A 23,529-nucleotide genomic window follows, 5' to 3' on the forward strand; every position below is an offset into this window, starting at 1 on the left:
AGAGCAAACCAAAGAAGGATCTGTCTTTATAAGAAAACTTAATAAGAAGAAAAAAATCAAATGTTGTTGTTAAGAACATTTCCTTACTTATCGATATTGTCTTGCAGAATTATGAAGCATGGAACAGATTCATGGTGTTTCAGGTTATGTTTATGACCGCGATGCATACCTAAGATTATCGACGAAGGATCGATATGATGAACATCCTAGACCGTATTTACAATCCATCGCCTTTGTACGTGGAACGGATATGGACGGGCAACTCAGGAATCTATTACATAGTCCCTACCGGTTTCTGTACCTTCGAACCAATCTAAAGAGAATCAAATGGTTGGAGAATCTGAAGATCGTAAAGCTGTTCATTTTTGTTGAGGCTCACGTAAACACAACTTTACATGTCGAAGGTCGGAAGGTCGAGCTAAACACGTATGTGTACGAGGAAGTGACCCGCATAATCCCCGCCGACAGGATCAAGGTCTTGGGACGCTACGAGAAGAATGGGTACCAAAGGAAAGGATACCCTAATCTTCCGATGACTTATCGATTCCTGAAGATCCATGACTCAAATCCATAATACTACCCAATTCCCGTAGCTGAATATAACATAACATTATTCTCTTCGAATTAATGTATCAGCTTGCTCTACCATCCCAAGAAATATTGTACTCCGAAAGGGCTATGCCCATATAAATGAAATAAGACTTATTTTTATCAATAATTGTCTTGTCTATGAGTATTGATAAAAAGTTAAGTGGTTAGGTTTCTTGGCTGAAAGCTGAATTGGGTATGAAATATAATAGTAACGATTAGCAAGTTGTTAACGTTAAGAATCCTTTACTCAGGCAAAACCCCAAGTACAGATTCCTAGTCCGACCCCTACACCAAGTACGGCCGTGATTTAGCAGAAGAAGTTTCTTCTCAAGCAGATCAAGCCGCCAGAATTTGACGGGAAAGAAAGGACTGTCCAAGCTGATGCTGAGATTTGGATAGAGTCCATGGAAGATTACTTTGAAGCGGCCGGTACTGCACCCGCCAACCAGGTAATGCTCGCCAAGCTGAAGCTCACCGGCGAAGCCAAGCTTTGGTGGAAGCAATGGTGTAGAGACCAAGGGATCTCGGAAGGATCCGTTACCTGGGAAAATCTTGACAACTTTGTACTCGTCTTCTTCGACGATACCTTAGTCTATTCCAAACATGAAGAAGATCATGAACCCCAGCTTCGCATTGTCCTTGAGACAATGAGGGCACACAAGCTTTATGCCAAAATGAAGAAGTGTGTATTCTTCCTTAATTTGCATCATTATCCATTTTGCCCCCTTTCAAAAGGGTGTTTCCCCGTGGTTATGCAGTCTTGAACCCTCGGGCTCGATTTCCCAATGCGGAGGCCTCATCTTTGGGCGTGCGGGGTACGGATTAAGCTGCTGGTAATTTACGATGCGGGTGATAACCTTGCATAGGTATTACGCGGCGTACGGGGAGTCAAGTTTAGTAATATTTTCGAGTGGGAATATTACATTCTCTAGGATAGCAAGGAGCTCTTTTCAAAGGAAATGAACAGTAAGGGCGCTGACCTAGAGTTCAGGTTACTAGAATCCGATTTGTGCTGTATTAGGAGAACGGAATGGGACTATGCCTTATGGGCAGAGAGGTTGAGCCTTGCATCCCTCTCATTTCCCATTCTCCTTGAACCAAGTGCAGCATGAATCCGCTTCGTCCTAGATCGCAAACCCTGTAACATTCCATGGGAGTGCCGGGCGGAGCTTTCTAGACTCTTTTTCCGATGGGCTACTAAGACGTGTCCTGAAAGGGAACAGGTGGATACGTTACAGTTGGTATCAGGCCGTGAACTTTTCTCAAACGAAATGGACAGCAAGAAGCTCTTCTCAAAGGAAATGAATAGCAAGGGCGCTGACCTAGAGTTCAGGTTACTAGAATCCCGATTTGTGCTGTTTTAGGGAAACGGAATGGGACTATGTCTTATGGGCAGAAAGGTGAGCCTTGCATTCCTCTCGTTTCCCATTCTCCTTGAACCAAGTGCAGCATGAATCTGCTTCATCCCTGGCGTTTTTGCGTAAAGTAGTTTGCCTGGGGTTCGACGCTAGTTGCCGTTTAGGAAAGTGACCATTAGGGGAAATCCTGATTCAGGTCGGTCCTAAGTGGAAACGGTTGGAATACTTCCGCTACGTGGCAGATGTGGGAAGTCCTAGATCGTGAACCCCGTAACATTCCATGGGAGTGCCGGGTAGAGCTTTCTAGACTTTCTTTCCGATGGGTTGCTAAGACGTGTCCTGAAAGGGAACAGGTGGACCCATTACAGTTGGTATTAATTAATTCTGAAAAATTAATTTAATGGCTGAAAATGCATTAGAAAGGTTGCCATTTGGCAAAACTTTCCCATGCAACTAGGGAGAAGGCTGTTGGAGGGTGGTGGAAGTTGAATTGCAGCCATTTTGAGCTTGGTGGAGGGAGAGGAGGTGATCAGATTTGGCTCTAAGAGGGGACGACAACTGATCGGGTGCCGCGATAGGATAGGGGGCAGCAGGTTTTCTCTTCCGCCTCAAGAAAGGCGGTGGTAGAAGAGGAGGGCTCGCCAACCGAGCTGGTGTTTTATCCCCCTTTTGAAGCTGTTGGTGCCATCAGATTTATCATTAGAGCTACGAATCAAAAGATACATTTCAGTTGATTTTCTCTCTCTCTATAGCATTCTCTCATCTCCTCCAGTTATGCTCAAGCATTCTCAGTAATTCTCAGCCATTGGTAGCAGAGTACAATTAAATTTGGTGGACAATAGAGAGTTTACTGCTGTAAACCCTAAATTACAGCAGTAATTAGGGTTTAGTAGTCACCTTGGGATCTGTGCCATCAATCAAAGGCATTGTACATTGAAATCAGCATTGGAAATTTGTGGAATTGTGAGGATTTCAGATGCCAGCCCATGTATTGTGAAATTGGGCCAGCATTTGACCAGTTGGGGTTCCATTAGAGTAAGTCTTGGGTGGAAAACAAGGGGCAATTCGCCCGAATGCTTTATTGATTATTGGAACAGCAAGGGGCTTTTGAATCAGCCAAGGAGATCGTGAAATCTCGGCTTGTAATTTATCCATTAGCAATTGAAATTAAAGAAATACCGAAAGGGGCACTAGTTTTGGGGCCAATAGGGTGTCCACTATCCAAGTTTATGAAGGTAAAGTGAGCTATGTTCATTTGCTGATTGTTGTAATTAAGTGCTTAATCAGGTTAAACCACCCTATCCGAGAAGGAAGGTTGGTTTCATGAAATGACTGCTATGTGCATCACATGTGCTAAACAACCTTGCACATTTGATTAATAACTTAATCAAATGATCAAATATTACTAGCAAGATTAAAGCATCTCAAAATTTCACGTCCCTGTGACACTTAGAAAGTCATTCGTGGCTCAATGTGATGCATGTGGTAACAACATTCGGGCTGTTTTTATGCATGATGGCTGGGTTGTGGCTTATGAGAGCCGAAATCTCCATAGTGTAGAGAAGAATTTCAGGTCTATGAGGAAGAGCTTTTGATTGTAATTCATGCATTGCCTATATGGAAACATTATTTGCTGGGGGCTGATTTTACAGTGCAGATAGACCATCAGACTTTGAGGTACTTTTTGACGTAGACAAAGCTGTTACAGAAATATATGAGATGGGCAAATTTTCTCTCTATGTTTCATTTTCAAATTGTACATATTGATAGTAAAAAGAATGTTGTGGCTGATGCACTGTCACATAAGCCACAAATTTCAACCCTTAGCATGGTTTATCACATTGAGTTGGATGTCATGAAAAAGCGATATGCTACTGATTCAGACTTTGCTAATGTTTATGATCAACTTTGCAATGGCCAGAGGCATGAATAGTTTGTGCTAAGAGATGGATTTTTGATGATGCATGGACGACTGTGTGTCACAAAGCAATTGAGGTCTAGAGTTATCACTGAAAGTCATGCTCCTCCGTATGCAAGACACAAGTATTGATGCCACAGTCAAAGTAGTGGAGCATTTTTTTAATTGACTAGTTTTGAGACATGACATAGAGCAGTTTGTCAAGATATGTATTGTATATTAGATGGTAAAGCATGATAAGCAAAGATGCCGGGCTTGTTGCAGCCCTTGTCTATTCCAGATAGGCCTTGGCAAAGCTTTGTGATGTACTTTATTTTTGAGCTATGAACTATTGTTTGCAAGTTTAGCAAAGAGGTCCATTTCATTCCGGTAAGGAAGAAATAAAGGCTGATTATATGGCTCGATTGATTTTGCAGTACATCTTTAAGTATCATGTTATGTGAGAGTTGATTGTTAGTGATTGAGACCCTCGGATGACTAGTTTATTTTTGAAGGGGTTGTTTGAGAACATGGGTACCACACTGAAATTCTCATCATTCTTCCATCCATAGATAGATGATTAGTCAGAGGAAGCAAATTCCACAGTGTTGGACCTTTTGAGGTGCTTTGTTTTAGACCACAAGACACAGTGGGAGCAATATTTGCCATTGGTTGAGTTTGCTTACCACAACATAGTGCAATGCTCCATTGGCAAAACTCCATTTGAGGTGGTTGAGGATGGTAAGAAGAGGTACCACCTATCTTGCAGACTAAGGATAAAATCTTTGAGGTTGATCGTTTTGTGGAAAACTTGGATGCTACCTATGCAAAGATAAAGTATGCACTTTAGAGATTACAAGAAAAGCAAAAGAAGGTAATTGATTGCCATAGACATGATTTGCAGTTTGCAAAGGGTGATTGTGTATTGCTGCATTTTGAAAAGGCAAGGCTGAAAAAGATTAAAGGAAGAGAGAGATTGTATATGGCCATAATATCATACCCTGGAGGAAGCTCGTAGAAGATAGTCGCCACAAGATGTGTTTCTGTCCATAGTTGGAGATGTCTTTTCTTGCCGCAATAGTAACAATGTGCCTTGGTTTTCTTCTTCTTTTTTTCATCCCTCTTTGAAGTTGCATAAGTGTTACCAGGTGGTGATACTTTTGCAGTTGCTTTCCTTATTTACTTATATAAATATTTTATTTTTCTTTTCTTTAGTTGGTGTTGCTTTTTAACCCCAGAGTTCTCTTGGAATAAGTTGGGATCTTTGCATGGTCAGAAGAGACAGCCATTGGGACAAATTGGACTAATGGTTTATCTGAGTCTTAGGACCGGTTTCATATTGAATGGACATTGAAGAATAGAATGCCAGTGGTTTGGGGCTGTGTGCTTAGCCACTGGAAATGGTGCAGGATAATGAGTCTGGCCAAGACAGAAGATGTACATGTAAGAATGCTCACGGAATAAAAGTCACCGTTACTGAGCCACATCATACTTTTTGATGTGGTGCAATGATAAAAGTTGCTCAGAACAACTCCAGGAATGTAGGGGTCACTATCTCTAAAATTTAGGGAGTTACTATTTTTGGACCCTAGAATTTGTTCGTGTCATTATCTTCGTTTTTGCACGAGGATTAATTCTCTAGTGTATGTCGAGGTCAAATTTTGCACCGATTATGGACAATTTTAGACCGGAAGGTTTAAATAGGAAAATTGTTACATGTATGCCATGTGGCACAAATTTCAGAGAGAGAGAGAGAGAGAGAGAGAGAGAGAGAGAGAGAGAAAGAGAGCACTAAAAAAAAACGTAGTAGGCATAAGGGGTAGATCTAAGAGTGAAGTTTTGAGGAGTTGAGAGCAGATTGTTGCAGTTTCATTAGCTATGGAGAGTACTTCTTGGTCTCTAACTCATGTACGGAGGTAGAGCTTGCTTCCTTTGGTCAACTCTCTCTATTCTCAGAGGAAATGCTTTGCATGATGGGTTGATTCTATCGAAGGGTTTTTCAGCTTTGATTAAGTGCTGTTTGTGGGACTATTTTATTGCTGGAATGATGTCAGAGTAAAAGCTATGTTGTTCTGGACATGTTGGATAGTAAGTCACAAAAAAATCCCTTCTATTTGCACTGAAGAAAAAGAACCCTTCAAGATTTCCATCCCTTTACTAGTACCGAGGACTCCAGGATCCCATCCTGATTCGAGCAAGGGTCAGGCAGTTCCTAGGAGCAATCAAGAGATTTACCGCCAGAGCCTCCTTGCCACTCCTGCCTCCTCTTCCTAACGGATTTCTCACCGAGTGACCTCTCACCGTTGGGGCCAGTCCAAAGCTTCTCGCGGAGGTACAAAACAATCCCCCTTGGAGCAGAGTTCTGCGTCTAGCCGTGGGGGAGGCATAGCACGATCTTTTCTTTTATTATCTTGATGATATAGTGAATTCAGAGATCTGGATAGTAAGAATAGTGAATTCAGAGTTTTGCAGACTGTAATTCTGCACATGAATCATTGAGTATTGATCACAGAAAATGTTGGACATGCTGGACAATAAGAACAATGAATTTAGAGATATGCAGACTGCAATTCTGCACATAAATCATTGAGTTATGGTTATAGAAAATGCTTTCCTAAAAGGGATGTTGTTTGGTCATGATGTGCTGTCTTTATGCAGCTGGGATTTACTCGGAAAATATGAAAACCGTTGGTTTTCAAGTTATGTATTTTGGAACATTTCATTTTTGTAATACCAAGAGGAGCGCCGGTCTTTGGGGCCAATCTGGTGTTGAGCGAGGAAGTGAGATCTTTGTTTGTGTGTGTGTATGAAAAGACTAGGTGTTAATTGAAGGAACTACCGCTTTATGTGAGTCATAGACTGGTTTCATGGTTCCATCCCCGGGATTTGAATTCTTTTCTGTAAGAATTTAAGCTCGGACAATTTTGGGTGAAAAGGCCATACACACGGGGTTTACAGAGATTGCTAGACTAGAGAGATGGCAGACATGGATAAAGGCAAAGGAAAACTCCCTCATGAAGAATAGAGTTCTTCTTCTGCTCATAGACACCAAAGAGAGAGTATTGGTGCACAGGTGTCAGCACCTTCTAGAACCGAGATTGAACCATAGGATGAGCAAGAATAGGAGGACTTGTTTATGGCACAACTTCTCAGTACGGTTGGCTCTTTCTAACAGCTTGTAAAGAATCCTCGGATGCAAAAATTTTTGAAGTCACATAATGAGGATTCTCAGGCTGAGTCATCACATCATACCATGGAGTGCTAAAAAAGGCAAACCTCTAAAGTGCGTGAGCATGTGGAAAAGACACCAAACATGGAGACAGGTCCAGTGCAACAAGAAGCACAAGCACAGGACCAGGGTGTGAATGGTCAAGGCAGTTATGCACAAGTGGCACATCAGACTATTCCTTCTCAGTTTGCTACTTATCTTGGTTACTTTGGTGGTGGGTTAGTTTTTCAAGCAATGGCTAGATTACCCATTGGTTATCAGGGATACTTGCCTAGAGGGCCACCAGGAATCATGTCTATTGAGGTAGTGAACCCACTTTATGCTAATATTGGTCTATAGCCCGGTTATCGGACAGAGTCCTTATTTGATGCTTGGAGTACAAAATGCAATGGCTGGTTTTTTCCAGCCTAGTGGGCATATGGCAGCTCAGATAGGTGAAATGAATGCTAATAATGCGCCTAAGGGACTCCACTTTTTGCAGCCACTTGTCTATGACAACCTGACACCAAAAAGTTCAAAGCCTAAAGACTATAAAGAGGGTGGTTAGGCAATAAAGTTTGAAACCTTCAATGGTATGCAAGATAAGCTGAAAGCTTTGACATTTATATAGCAGTTTGATGCAGCTTACACTAGAGGGAATTTTATTGAGACTTCTAAGGTATGGAGGGCTGCAACTTTTTGGAACATATTGTTGATACAAGGATATGTACCTACCACTTGGGTCCATTTTAAACAGTTGTTTGTAGCCTCATGGTTAACTAACATGTTTGAAGTAGATGTCATGACTGTATGGCATAAATTGGACGCAACAAATTGTGCGGATTTAGAAGAGTACAATAATAAATTTTGGGAAGCACTTTTGCTCGTGATTTCTTACAGGATAGTGCCCCTGTCAGAACAAATTGAAAAGTACTGTTGCGGTTTACCCAAAGCCATCAGGGATTATTGTACCAAGACCAGGGTTACAAATATGGTATAGTTAATTGAAAATGCTAGTGTGGCAAATGCATTGTTGAAAGAAAAAGCTGATAGCTTTAAAGGCATTGGAAAGAAGGATTATTAGTTTAAGCAGGATCCTGGCAAGAAGAAGAAGCAATTTCCAGAAAGGACCAGCTTTACAAAGAATTCTTTTTGGAAGAAAAGATTTCAGTAGCAACCTTAGACTTCTTTTAAATAGAAGAGGCCACTTTTTGGCAAATCATTTGAAGAAAGAAAGGCTTTAATGATGGTTGGAAAATGCTTTATATGTGAATAAAAAGGCCATACTGCTTCTAATTGCCCACAGCAATCTTCTAAAGATGTGAAGAATAAAGATGCGCCAAGTAAAAGGAAGCCCAACATTGGCTTAGTGCTTGATATGGTGGGAGATCAATCAACTGATGATGCTACAGAATAGTGCAGAGCTTGGGGAAAGATCAGAGATTCCACAGTGCTTATTTTCTTTGATCCTAGAGCTTGTGCAAACTTTATCTCACTAGCATTGGTAGCTAAGCTGGGTATACGTCCCGAGGAAATGGGACTAGTTGGATAGGTTGATTTGGCATGCCCGGACATATTGAACCAGTCACCCCCATTCTTGGCAAACTCAGTATGCACATTCAAAGCTACGTGGACACAGAGTAGTTCCATATTATGCCTTTAGAGGGCTGTGATGTTCTGTTGGGTATCCCATGGTGCCACAAGAAGCATGCTATCTTGGATACTTACAGTAGAACGATTACTCTTGTACGTAAGGGCAAGACTCATGTGTTAGATGTGAAGCTTAAAGGAGAGTTTGTCCCAGTTGTTTTTGCTTCTGCAATTACTTCTGTAATGAAAAATCATATTTTTGCGTACTTGGTTTTTGCAAAGCAAGTTAATGAAGTTGACAGTAATGTGTCTGTACTAGATGAAAGCAAAAGGGCTTTCTTGGATAAATTCAGTGACTGTTTTTTAGATTCGTTACCAGGAGAGTTACCCCTTGAGAGGCCTAACGATCATACCATAGATCTTATTCCAGGGATTAGTCCGCTCAATAGGCTACCGTACAAGATCAGTGCAGCGCAATAAAAAGAGTTTATGACACAGGTTAATGAGCTTTTAGAAAAGTGACTAATTTAGCCTAGTAGTTTCTCGTTTTGTTCACCTATATTGCTAGTTTAGAAAAAGGACGGGTCTTGGCGAATGTGTATTGACTATAGAGCCTTGAATAAGAACACAATTAAGAATAGGTTTCCGATTCCGAGGATAGATGACATGCTTGATCGATTATAGGAAGTAGGAATGTATAGCAGGATAGATTTGAAAAGTGGGTACCATTAGATCAGAATCAAGCAAAAGGATATCCATAAGACTGCTTTTAGAACGACATTTGGTCTTTATGAATTTTTAGTCATGCCATTTTGATTGACCAATGCTCTTGCTACATTTAACAGGATGATAGATAGAATTTTCCGCCCTTATCAAAGTTTTGTTGGCACATTCTTTGATGATATGATTATCTTTTCAAAGAATGAAGAAGAGCATAGAAAACACTTAGTTACAATCTTTAGTGAGCTTAAGCGTAACGGATTGCTCATTAATGGCCAGAAGAGTGAATTCTTTTTGGAAGAGATTCACTTCCTTGGGCACATAGTTTCTAGAGATGGTGTGAAGATGGATCTTGCAAAGATATAGAATCAATTGTCTCTTGGTCAAACTTGAAAAGTGTTCATGATGTCCCAGTTTCCTTGGCTTATGCTCTTACTATAGAAGATTTGTAAGACACTTTGCAGAGATTACTTCTCCTTTATATGTGCTTGAAAAGAAGGATGTCAAATGGAAATGGATTGACAAAGAGAAATTAACATTTTGATGTTTGAAGGGGAAAATGACTACAAATCCAATACTTATTTTGCCAGATCTGTCTAAGCCGTTCGTAGTGCAGTGTGATGCATGTGGAAATAGCATTGGTACTGTATTAATGCAGAATGGCCGAGTTGTGGCATACGAGAGTAGAGTACTTTCTGTCATTGAAAGGACTTACCAAATTTATGAGAAAGAGTTATTGACTGTGATCCATGCACTCTCTAGTTGGAAGCACTATTTGCTTGGTGCCATTTTGTAGTGCAAACGGATCATCAAACACTTAGATACTTTCTCACACAAGCTAAATTGTCAGAGAAACACATGCATTGGGCAAATTTTCTATCTATGTTTCATTTTCAAATAGTGCAATTGGGCAAATTTTCTATCTATGTTTCATTTTCAAATAGTGCATGTGGAAGGTAAGAAGAATGTAGTTGCAGATGCTTTATCTCGCAAACCACAGGTATCAGCTGTTTCAATTTCTTATCACCATGAATTGGATGATATGAAAGAGTAGTATGCTGATGACGAAGATTTCTGTGAAATCTATGAACAATTGATCAATGGCCAACATCATGATCATTATGTGTTCAAAGAAGGCTTTATCATGATGCATGGAAGACTATGCGTTACAAAACAGCTAAGGCCAAAAGTTTTATTAGAAAGTCATGCTCCACCGTATGCAGGACATCGTGGTATTGATGCTACAATCAAAGCGGTAGAGACTTTCTTCTATTGGCCAGCCTTGAGATCTAATGTTCATGCATATGTCAGATCTTGCCTTGTATGCCAAAAGGCAAAATTTGATAGATAGAAGGCACCAGGGTTATTGCAACCACTGTCTATTCGAGAAAGACCATGGGAAAGTATTGCCATGGATTTCATTTTTGATCTTCCAAGAACTTTTTCAGGGAATGATGGAATTTGGACTATCATTTGCAGATTCAACAAACAGGCACATTTCATTCCTATAAGGAAAAAGATTAAGTCAGAATACATAGTAAATATATTTATGCATAATATCTTCAAGTACCATGGAATGCCACGGTCAATTGTCAGTGATAGAGACCCAAGAATGATTAGCTTGTTTTGAAAAGCATTGTTTGAAAACATGGGCACTACGCTGAAATTTTCATCTTCTTTCCATCCACAAACTGATGGGTAGTCTAAAGAAGCAAATTCGATTGTTTTAGATCTATTGAAGTGTTATGTTTTAGATCATAAGACTTCTTGGGAACACTACTTGCCATTGGTTGAGTATGCATATAATAATACAGTGCACTCATCTACTGGCAAAGCACCTTTTGAGATTATGGAAGGTGGAAAGAAACTGGCTTCCATTTTGCAGACAAAAGATAACATTTTTGAAGCAGATCGTTATGTAAAAGATTAGGAAGAAGCATATAAAAAGGTCAAGTATGCCTTGGAAAAGTCAGAAGCTAAACTGAAAAGAGCTGCTGATAGTCATCGTCGGGAACTCTTGTTCAAAAAGGATGATTGGGTCTTATTGCATTTTGAAAAGGCACGTTTGAGAAAACAGAAGGGCAAGGAACGTTTGTTTCCAAAGCTGAGTATGTGTTACTATGGCTCTTTTCAAGTCTCAGAGAAGATCAATGACGTGGCATATAGGCTGAAATTGCCAGAGAATTGGAAAATTCATAATGCATTCCATGTGAGCCTATTGAGGCCTTTTATTGGTGAAGTGCCAGAAGATATGGTTCAAGAGGAACAATCTAAAGTAGAGGAATTAGATGAGATTCTAGTTCTTGAGCAGATCTTGGCATATAAGAATACGAAAGTGAAAGGTAGAGTTATAAGAAGATTTTGGTTGAAGTTCAAGAACTATTCACCAATGGATGCCAAATGGATGGAAGAGGCTGAATTGACAGATTCGCCTTCGTTATTGCAACTTTACCGAGAAGCTTTCTTACTGGAATCTACAGGGACTTACATTGCTTTTTGAAGCAATGTACATTCTCTATTGTACAATTGAATACTACATCTCATTGAATAATGCAGAATGTATGGTTTACGCTTAGCATTAACATGTGTATCATTGAATGAAATCTCAGTGCTTTGAAGTTGTATTTGTTACACTTCGGTTGAATGATTATACATGTTATGACACTAATAGTTCGGGGATACGTGCTATTGCCCTGTGTTGCATTCAAAAACATGTATATTAGAAAGGCTCCTAGTAATCATAGTTGGATACAGGATGTGATCCTTCACCTATGTGAGACTTGAACTTGCAATGATACAAATGGTAGTGGGGAAAGCTCCTACCATCGTCCCGTGTCATCTGTTAGCAAGTGATACATGCGATGGCACTAATAACATGGAGAATCTTGTTATCGTCCTATGTCATCCGTTAGCATGTTTGGTATGCAATCGAGGTTGCTTGCTTCTTTCAAGAGGGGGGTATGTCACTAGGTGGTGATACTTTTTGCAATTGCTTTCCTTATTTACTTATATAAATATTTTATTTTTCTTTTCTTTAGTTGTTGCTTTTTATCCCCAGTGTTCTCTTGGAATAAGCCAGGATCTTTGCATGGCCAGAAGCGGTAGCCATTGGGACAAATTGAACTATGGTTTGTTTGAGCCTTAGGACCGGTTCCATATTGAATGGGCACTGAAGAATAGAATGCTAGTGGTTTGGGGTTGTGTGCTTAGCCACTAGAGATGGTGTAGGACAATGAGCCCGGCCAAGACAAAAGATGCACATGTAAGAATGTTCACGGAATAAAAGTCACTGTAATTGAGCCACATTACACTTTTTGATGTGGTTGCAATGATAAAAGTTGCTTAGAACAACTCGAGGAATGTAGGGGTTACCATTCCTAAAATTTAGGGAGTTACTATGTTTGGACCCTAGATCTATTCGTGTCATTATCTTCATTTTTGCACGAGGTTTAATTCTCTGGTGTGTGCCGAGGTTAAATCTTGCACCGATCATGGACAATTTTAGACCGGAAGGTTTAAATGGGAAAATTGTTACATGTATGCCATGTGGCACAAATTCCCGAGAGAGAGAGAGAGAGAGAGAGAGAGAGAGAGAGAGAGAGAGCATTAAAAAAAAAACGTAATAGGCATAAGGGGAAGATCTGAGAATGAAGTTTTGACGAGCTGAGGGCAGACTGTTGCAGTTTCATTAGCTATGGAGAGTACTTCTTGGTCTCTGACTCATGTACGGAGGTAGAGCTTGGTCCCTTTGGTCAACTCTCTCTCTATTCTCAGAGGAAATGCTCTGGATGATGGGCTGATTCCATTGAAGGGTTTTTCAGCTCTGATTTAGTGCTGTTCGTGGGATTGTTTTATTGCTGGAATGATGCCAGAGTAAAAGGAATGTTGTTCTGGACATGTTGGACAGGTGGAACAGTGAATTCAGAGTTCTGGAGACTGCAATTCTGCACATGAATCATTGAGTATTGGTCACAGAAAATGCTGGACATGCTGGACAATAAGAACAATGAATTTAGAGATCTGTAGATTGCAATTCTGTACATAAATCATTGTGTTATGGTTACAAAAAATGCTTTCCTAAAAGGGATGTTGTTCTGGTCATGCTGTACTGTCCTTATGCAGCTGGGATTTACTCAGAAAAGATGAAAATCAACGGTTCTCAGGTTATGTATTTTGGAACATTTCATTTTTGTAACTTTCCTTCTTTTAATTGATAAAGAAATACAGAGAGGGACGCCAGTATTTGGGGCCAATCTGGTGTTGAGCGAGAAAGTGAGATCTCTGTTTGTGTGTGTGTGTGAAAAGACCGGGTGTTAATTGAAGGAACTACCACTTTATGTGAGTCATAGACCGGTTTCAATAAGTTTGCTGCTGGTGGCCACCATATCGAGATGGTGGCCTTCCTTGTAAGTGCAAAGATGCCTCATGTTCCAGCAACATTGAGGACATCGAAATTGGTAGATATCACCGATGTCAAAGCTTATGAAGCTTTGGCCACACTATCATACAATAGAGGAAGCTTGTAGAGGATAGTCCCCACAAGATGTGCTTCTTGCCATAGTCGAAGATTGCCCTTCTTGCCGTAGTAGTAACACAGTGCCTTCATTTTCTTTTTCTTGTTATCGCTCTTTGAGGTTGCATAAGCCTCTTGATGGCCACTATATTGAGATGGTAGCCTCCCTTGTAAGTGCAAAGATGCCTCATGCTTGAGCAACATAGAGGACATATGCTTAAAGCTAGTAGGTGTCACTAATGTCAAAGCTCGTAAAGCATTGGCCACACTATCATACTCTGGAAGAAGCTTGCAGAGAATAGTCCCCACAAGATGCCCTTTTGGAAGGGTGGACTACATGTGTCAAAGTTAATTGTGTGTCACCCAAAGAAGAAGGGATTGAATCCTATCAATTTGCTTGAACCGGACAACTTGTAGGTGACCATAGAGGGTCACAACTTGCATGGTGAATGGAGCCTTGTACATTGTTTGTAACTTCTTCCACACTTTTGAAGCCGTCCTGCGGGAGGTAATTGCCGAAAGGACCTCTTTAGAGATTCACTTAAGAAGGGTAGAGTAGGCATGAGAATCATTTGTATCCAAGTAAGCACAACCTCCTCATAATTGTGATCCTAATCTTTTGGAATAGGATTTGGAATTCAGGGATGCGCCCATGGCTCTTGAAACAACATACCATTGGCACTTTTGCATAAATCAAGCTTTCGTCATGGTACTCCAGCTGAGATAGTCAAAACCTTTAAGCTTATCATCAATAGAACAACAGGAGGTGCCATGATAGAGGAGAGAAAATGAAGTAAAGAAGGGGTGTAGAGAGAGAGAGAGAGAGTATTGCCAAGACTCAGCCCAAGAAGTAGTATCCAAGAGTCCACACAATGTAGATGATAGCTGCACAAAGAAAGCGACTGCTACACAATGAAAAGAGGACAAACAGAAGAAATGTAAACCAAGCGTAGCCAGTAGATGAACAATTGCAGAGTTGGCAGCCTATAGAGCACACATACAGCCTGAAAGCATTGTTGTCCAGCCGTAGAGGAGATCAAAATCTGAAAATGCAGGCTTTTGGAGCATAAATGCAGACAAAACAGGCCTCAAACCAGGTTGTCCAGCAGGGAGTGATGGTCACCCACCCCTGCAACAGATCAGAAAGTGAAAATGCAGGGTGCTGTACCCAAATACAGGCTAAAAACATTTCCTTTCAGCAGCAGAGGGTTTTGCCAGGCTAGAAGAAGGTTGCAGCAGTCCAAAACAGGTCGAATCAGCAGAAAAAAGCACCACAAAACCTAACACGGACGTCTGATACGATGTCAGAAATGGGGGCAATGATGAAAGGGTGAGACATTGCTGTAAGGGACTAACTGCACAAACACAAAACACAAAGAGAAACACTGCAAAGAACAATGAACTCAAGAAGAGAATACAAACTTGGACTGTGAGTCATTGGTAGTGGGTAGTGGCTCCCTCTCTCCACCAAGGAAGCAACTAAGTGAATGACTAAGGAGGGAGCTTGCTTGCCTATAAATAAGCTCTAAACGTGAGCAGGCTGTTCAGTCAAAAAGGTGGTGCTAGAAAATGGATTGCTAGTCTACACACACTAGCAATAAAATACACAACTGCACATTTTAATGCACGAACTTACACATGTGATGTCTAACTTGCTAAGGATGCTTGTGCACACTGACGATTGGAGCCTAGGAGTTGCCACTTTGAGGCTAGGGTAGACCATTGTTGGTAGTCGAAGTCTTTTGGCTCAAGAATAGGCATCAATGATTTGTTTTAACAGTGGCACTTAATGTTAATGGCATTATTAATACAACATGTTACGCCAATGTATCATTAACATTTAATGTTAATATTGATGTCACACTTGATTTTAATGTTATTGCTATTGTTTACATTGGTATTAACATTATTGTTAATTTTATGATCCCGACTGATGTGGGGGAGAAAGAGAGAGAAGCGATGACATTGAGAGAGGAAGAGAGCATGATGTGTCAAGAGAGAGGGAGACAAAGCTCATGATAGGCTCGATTGCCAAGTTGGGGGGGAGCATCCCTATTGCCGAGCTAGGGGAGAGGAGTTGGACTGAGATGGAGTCAATGAAGGTCCCTAGCCATAGCGGTGATGAACTGCATGGTAGTGTGCATCGGAATCATTGACAGGCGGCTATGTGAGGGGGACTAAGGGGCTGCGTGACAGGTGTTGAGCCTACTCCTATGTGGCAAGTGGCACATGATACTGTCAGGCTATAGCTCGCCACATGGCATTGATGGGTTATAGCCTATGTGAGTAGGCATCATGAATGTCACATGGGGAAGTCCATGTGGTTGTTATGTGTAGAGGCAGCGTGTCAACCAAATTATTGACCATTGCCATTAAGAAGATATTAATCTTGGTTTTTTTTCCAAAGGTTATCTTTATACCTTCCATTGAGCCCTTTAAGATGGTGCAAAGAAATACTTATCTACAAATAACAAACACAATCGTACAACAAAGCACATAAAAGAACTTAGTAGGGTTAGGGTAACTTAGAGACAATGAACATTGAAGATGAATAAATAATAATGAATAAATGCAATGCTTATGTAGTAAACACACTATGCAAGGTGAATACAAAACCCGAACTCCTCTCTAGGATTGGGGTAGAGACTGAGCTGGAGAGTGTCATTCTTTGTACGGATCTGGAAACATAGCAAACCACCTCTGAAAGTGTATGCAGCAGCAAACACAGGTTTGGAGAGTTTGGATCAGTGCCAGGGACAAAGCTGGATAGCTTGAATGAGTAGGCTGTAGGTTTGCAACCAAGATTGCAAATAGTCATGATGATTTAGGCGACAATTGCTGCAACAAAACACAGCAATTCTGATGACATAGCAGCCTGTATGACAGTGCTGGACAGTAAAACCAGGCAGAGATGATAAAATCAGCAAATAGTCATGATGATTTAGGCGACAATTGCTGCAACAAAACACAACAATTCTGATGACATGGCAGCCTGTATGACAGTTCTGGACAGTAAAACCAGGCAGAGATGATAAAATTAGCAAGAGTGACAAGTGCAAAGTGATAAAAGTAGCAAGAGTGACAAGTGCAAAGTGATAAATGCAGGCTGGAGCAGGTCGACGGCACAAAACACAGCCTGTGAGGGATGGGAGCAGGCTGAAAATCAGTCGCCAGTAGTAGGAGATAGTCTAGTCTAGATGCAAGCTCCAGCTGCTATTGGACAGCAACCTCAAACTGAGATATCCATCGTAAAGGGTGTGGGTGTGAATAGCAAAGGACAGGTGGCAACAATTTACAAAACAAGGGTGGGCTGAGAGGTAAGCAGCTTGTATATTTATAAATGAGTGGATCCTCCCAAATCAAGGTTTGGCCTATGGGACATAGAAACTCTCTAGGAACACAATCTTTTTAATGAAAGTTTTGTAATTTATATGTTTTTGGGGTGTTTTAAAGAGCTATAAGTTTACAATGCATTTTTATCTTAACACCTCCTCTCAAACCCAAGAATGGAACTAGGAAGGGACTATCAATATAGCTCAAGCCCTTAATCACTCAAGGCACCCCACCCCAAAGTAGCTAGGGCATCAGAGAAAGGGTGCACATAAGTTTCCTAGTGGCCTACCAAGACTACAGAGGTGATGGTTATCTTACCAAGGTATCCCAAAGTCAATGTCGATGGGGGAAAGGAGAAGCGCCCAAAAAAAAAAGAGTGAGGTGCATGTCTAGCTGAAAACCTGTGAAATGAATGGCTTCAAGGTCACACGAGTCTGCTGTCATGTATAGACATGTATTTGTGTTTTGGCATGTCTGTGCTTGCAAATGCTGAAGCTTTACTTTTAATCTTTCAATGAGGTGTAACTTTTGACATATGCTATGCATGGATTGTTTAGTTCTTGGAAGTCTCCCCCCCCCTAACGATCCTTGCTTGTTGCAATTGTAGTGTTCGCAACTCTTGGTGTCACATTTTGCATGTATCTGTAAGTGCTTCTCTGCTTCGATATATAGTGATGATGGCAACATTGTAATAATACGCTTCATAAGATTTATGCACTGCATGTGTTGTGCAGATTGGTCGTCTTAGCATGGTTTCTTGTTGCTGGCACTTGGATTTTATGTGGGGTGTACATCATGCTTAACAAGTAAGAAAGACTTGTTAGAAAGTAGATCGATTGTGTTTAGTAGTATTTTGTACTTCCTTCACAGGAGTTGTTTGTTGTTTTAACAGTGTAATTGGCGACACTTGTGTTGCTATGGAAGAATGGGTTGCTAATCCATCTGCTAATACAAGCTTGTCAGAGATTCTACCATGTGTAGATGTCAATACAACCAATAAGGCACTTGATCAAACCAGAAAGTTAACCAATGAGACAGTGACAGGAATCAACACGGGTATTACCACACGCCTTAACAATGGTGCCTCTAAAGGAATGCCTTTAATGTGCAATCCAGTTGATCCACAGCTAGATGTACCCGGTTGTATCAACATAAAAACTGGTCCTCAGGTAAGACACACCCATATTTAGAACAACAGTTTCTTTCAAAGTAAGAACTTTTTCCTAATTAACATTTTCATTTTGTTAGCTGATTGGAAAGCATTTTCTTTGATTCTAACTGTCAGGAGCAAATCATTTTCTTGTTTAAGTGAACACTGAATAATTCAAATAAAATCAGTACTTCATGTTTAATAGCTAAGAACAATGCAAGAGCACAAGGCCAATCTCCTAATTAAATCTATGGGCCTACATTTTCTAATCTAGACCATGGGCATGACCTTCTGTAGTGCAGTTCTCTCATTTCCAGGACTTTTCAAGTCTCTTCTTGTTCCATTTTCTGAGTCTTCTTTGAGTATCTATGTCATTCACTGTAGGCAGTCTGTGCACTTGGTTTGTCCAACATCAAGTGACTTTTTCCAGCAGAGCAGCTTCATTTTGGCTGTTCCCAGACTGCCACAGTTCAACCTTGGAGTCTGCAGCCTTACTTTTTTCTCCAACCTTCAGATCAGGTTAGCAATGCTGCTTTTCCTGGTTTGGATAATAAAGCCCACACTTTCTGCATTCAATCACGCTGTTCCCCCCACCTGCTCTTCCTCGACCATTCCCCAAAGCTCAGAGTTTCTTTTTCTTTTGTAGGCAATTTTATATTTTTGCATGTGCTTCTGCAACGTGCACCATTGTAGGCTGTCCATTGTACTGGGATGTTGCATCCCTGTTCAGTGGATAGGAGCTGCTTATTGTGTGGTGTTGTCATTCCTATTCAGAATGCTGCTTGAGATAACTAGGGTGTTGCACACAGCACCTCCCTCCCCCTTCTCTCTGTAAAGAGGAATGTTTTGCACTCTCTGCTGTTCAGTGGGATGGAAAATTTGTTCTAGACTATACGGCATGCCAGAGAGCAGGCTGTTCACTGATGTACCTTGATAGAGGTATTGTATATATTGCTGCAAGAAGATTGTTGGATGCCTGCCAGGACTAGACTTACAGAAAAGTTTTGTTTTTGCATCATAAATTGTTAATTCTTAGTCCTCGTTATGGGTGGTGACATTCCTCCCAGACAAATTGCAAATGTTCCTAAACTGGAAAGCTCCCTTGTTTTTTGCCTGTAGTACCGCTGGATAATCCCTCGTGCGTTCAAAGCTCCCTTGTTGTTTGCCTGTAGTACCACTGGATAATCCCTCATGTGTTCGCTTAGCTTCAGAAGTGAAATGGGTGATTAATCTCAGAAGATTTCTTCTGGAAATCTCACCTCTCCCAGGCTTATCTTTATGGTACACAATCTGTTTTGCTTTAGGACCTCCACCATCTTATGCACTTCTGTTGTTAGATGGATCATCCAGATTCTTTGACTCAATCATGCTATTTTTCAGCCTAAAAAAACTTGTATATAGTAGCAATGATTTCCTTATCCTACACATGGGTTACATAATGGTGCACCATGACTTGCTTTCTTAAACCCTTAATATGACACTTAAGTTGGTGTGCCATGTATGATTTGTTTGACTTTTGCAGCGGCTGTCTCAGCTCTCATAGGTATCCATGACATGCTCTCTCAAACTTTGAACAACATTTAACTTCGTTTTGATGAAATTATTTGTTCCAATCAAAGTCAGCAGCTCTCTTAGATCTCATAGGGGGTCTCCAAGGAAGAGCATCAGACTAGCCCGTTATGTTTATTTCACTCAAAGAGTCCCTCATTGAATAAAGTGGCATTGGATTTTCATGGGCGCACTGCAAGTCCGTTGAAGTGACTTGATACCTTCATGTATATTTCAAGCATTTTTACAACAGCCAAGTTTGAGTGATATCCAATGATTACAGCCTGTTCTGTAGAGTCTTTTTGACAATGCATGTACCGTTATATTCTTCTTTTGCAATTTCTTCAAATCCCTGTACCAATCGAAGTAAGAATGCAATTTTATACTCAGTAAGAATGCAATTTTATACTCATGAATAAACTTTCCTTGTAGAAGGCCCACCTCTAAGCATTGTCCTTTCTGTGCCTAGCATTCACATGAAAAACACCATAGTTCCAATAAGCAGGAACTAAATGATTAACTTGCAATGGAATCTTGATGGTGCCTATATCCTTAGAATGAGTTTGTTGTTCAATTTGGGCCATATCTCTAGTTTCATGTCTTTTGACTTTTTGACTTTTCAGCTTTAGCCACACTGTGTATTTGTGTTCTCCTATTTGAGATTCGACTCTATTCTTAGAGTTCATTTTTTTTCCTTCTTAGCTTGTCTTCTTTTTTTTTTTCCAGCCACATGGATGTGTTAACAATTAAGTGCACCAAAGTTCTCAGAGGTGTAGGTAGACTAGGCACATTTTAGGCACACCTATGTTGTGGTGAGCTTGGGCTAACGTAGATGTCACCTTGAGCTACAAGTTAGTCAATCCCTTGTTACCCTACCTGCTTGGAGTTTTGGGAAGACCTGGATTTTAGCCTTATTACACTCTTTAATTTGAGTGGGCATTCAAGTTAAGAGTTATAGAAGTTATTTATAACCTAGTTGCTGTGTACTTTTTCTTTTCCAAAGGCTGCACGTAGTCAGCCTCAAGTGCATGCTCAAGTCTTCTGTGTTTTGGTCAGCTGCATCATCTATATGTCGAACAGCTTTCATAGACTTTGCACACAATCCAATGGCCATAGCTACTAGCAAAATGCAATCCAATGGCCGTTACTACTAGCTATGCATGCATTTTGTTGCAGTCTACAATGCTGCTTTGCATGGCAATGCCAGTTTCCTCCCTTGCAGAGTTATGCTAATGCTACTGCATTTTGGAGTTCTCCCTGCTTCCCAGATTGGCACTAACTAAGCTCATGTAGTCTTTCTGCCTGTGCAATTCCTTCATAAGGTTGCACCAGAGCCTTCACCCTCATAGCTACAACTGCTGCTTTTTTGCATCAGTGAGCCTATTGTGCTTCATATGCATGGTTGCATGATCAGCTAGTCACTTTGGTGCAGCCTAGTCAAGTTCCAGTTCTGTCCAGCACTTTTTTAAGTTCAAGACCAAGCATTTGGGTGGTGGTCATGCACTCCAGTTGACTAGTTGCTCCAATCAGTACCTTACTTTCGAGCAAGTAAACCTAAGCAAATACTCCTCCTAGGTGTTCCTTCAATGAGTATTGGGGGACTGTAAGGTTGGAATGCTTCTTTCAAAATCCTAGTCTCTCTAATTTCAGTTTCATTGTTGTAAAGTGTGCTTAGAAGAAAGTTAAGTGGGCTATTAGGGAGACCTGTAGTACATGTAAAAAATTTGTTAGACCTCAAAAGTAAAATGAGGTAGACATTTGCAAGAACTAGATTAGATTTCTCTGAGTAAAATATTCTGGTTTATGCATCATTCAGGATCTAAGGCATTTCCATAGTTGTCACCAAAAAGCCTAATCTTGGCAAAAACCACACGTGCATAGCATAGTTCAATTTTGGGCCTTCGAAGAGTTAATTAGCTTTCTTTCTTATTTTCTTCCCTATAGAATAGTTTTTTGAAAGCATATATTTTCAACAATATAATCTATTGCATATGGAGAATGCCTTAAGCTTCTATATTGAGTCAAAAGATTATTGGTACTCCATGTCCATGCCATCTTGCTGGCCATAATCTTTGGGATACTCAGTTATAGGTGCTTGCTCCTTTGTTGTGAGTGGGATCTTGCCCTCTTGCTTGTGCTCTCACTTTACATTAATCTTTGGAATACTGCTCTTTTGCTGCCACAAGTCAGATCCTGAGACTCATACACGCTCAGTGGTGAGAATTGAATGATGGTACACTCAAAAGATGTCCAATAACACTTTCACACATGGGTTGAGGTCAATCAAGCATCAACAATTACATGTGTCAAGCAGCAATAATTGGATGCCACAATTTATTCTCATTATCTAAGATGGACAATGTGTCTTTTTGTAAAAAGAGTTCACTCTTGTTTACATCTGCTTTTTGGAATGACTGGTTATCAAATGCACATTTCAAGTGCTCCTATTGTTATTTGTGAAGGAAAGTAAGATGTTATCAAGGAAGTGCGAGTCAAGCTCCCAAATAGTTATTGTATGGATCCAGAGTGAAGAAAACCACCAATCCCGATGCAGAAATCTAATCTGGACCACTCTAGCAGAAGTGTAGAGGACTGTCCAACACAGAAGGTCCAGAGAGGACGGATGATGGCAGAGGGCTGAGGACAGCAGGGCAGCAGCATGGATGTGAAACATGGTAGAGATGGAGGCTGAGAAGACAAAACACAGCTCTAGGTAGCCTGGTGAACGACTTTGGTGATGAAGGGTGCATCTGGTAATCAGTGCAAGGATGATGTAGATGGCAGACCTGTTGAGCTAAAATATGCATTACTTGCTGATTAGCCTCTTACACAGCCCCAAAACACACTAAAAAATGCTCTTTTATTAGAGTAAAAACCCTAAAATGGGGAGCGGTTCAAGAGAGTTCAGTGGAAACCTTAAAACGGGGAGCGGTTCGAGAGAGTTTAGTGGAAACCCTAATTTTTGGGGCGCCTTTCCACATCTATAAATAGATAGGCTGCTGCCCCCATTCAGTCTCATTCCGTCTGTGCAGGCTTCTCACTCCACGTGCAGGTTTCAGCCATCAGCCTCCTCCCACGTGGCTGTCCAGCCCTCGAGACTGCTGCCACTCCATCCGTGCTTGCTCCTGCTGCTGGCGCCTTCATCCATGCTGATGTTAATTGCTGGCAACTATCATCATCTGTTGCGATCTGATCATCCAATCATCACCAGCCACATCATACACTGTTTCAGCTTGCTGTTTACAGCAGACTGTGTACAGTTTCCAGCCTCTGATCGGCGGTACACTATTGTGTTTACCAGTTTCCAGCCTCTAGACTTGCGTTTTGGTGATCAGCCTGCTGCCATTCACTATTCAGCACTCCTACACTCCGACTGGTGGTCATAGACTGGTGATCCGTCTCCGGTGGACGTCACACTCCGACATTGCTCAGCCCTTGAGCACACTGTACACTCTTAGATTCATTTACAGCTTTCATTCACTTCAGAGTTGTGTTCTCTCTCTCCCTTCTTCTGTTTGTGTTTGAGTTTTGAGTTTTGCGTTTAGGGTTTGAGTTTTGCCCTCTATGTTTGTGTCTATCTCTTTGTGTTTCTATCGTGGTCATACACTCTGTGTGTCCTCA

General features: G+C 40.9%; 1 protein-coding gene across 2 annotated transcripts in view; it reads left to right on the forward strand.

Moving 5' to 3' along the window:
• The window catches only part of LOC148015582 (uncharacterized), an 82,769-nt gene that overhangs the window by 29,028 nt on the left and 30,212 nt on the right, over positions 1-23,529 (forward strand). For both annotated transcript variants that reach the window (XM_087665764.1, XM_087665763.1), the window contains exons 6-8: positions 17,818-17,854; positions 17,945-18,016; positions 18,103-18,379. In XM_087665764.1, the coding sequence (XP_087521890.1) occupies positions 17,818-17,854; positions 17,945-18,016; positions 18,103-18,379 (386 nt within the window). The remainder of the gene's footprint in view (positions 1-17,817; positions 17,855-17,944; positions 18,017-18,102; positions 18,380-23,529) is intronic.

Source organism: Lygodium microphyllum, chromosome 24 (genome assembly GCF_053477565.2).
Source record: "Lygodium microphyllum isolate KBCC chromosome 24, Lygodium_microphyllum_v1.1.10, whole genome shotgun sequence".
NCBI lineage: Eukaryota > Viridiplantae > Streptophyta > Polypodiopsida > Schizaeales > Lygodiaceae > Lygodium > Lygodium microphyllum.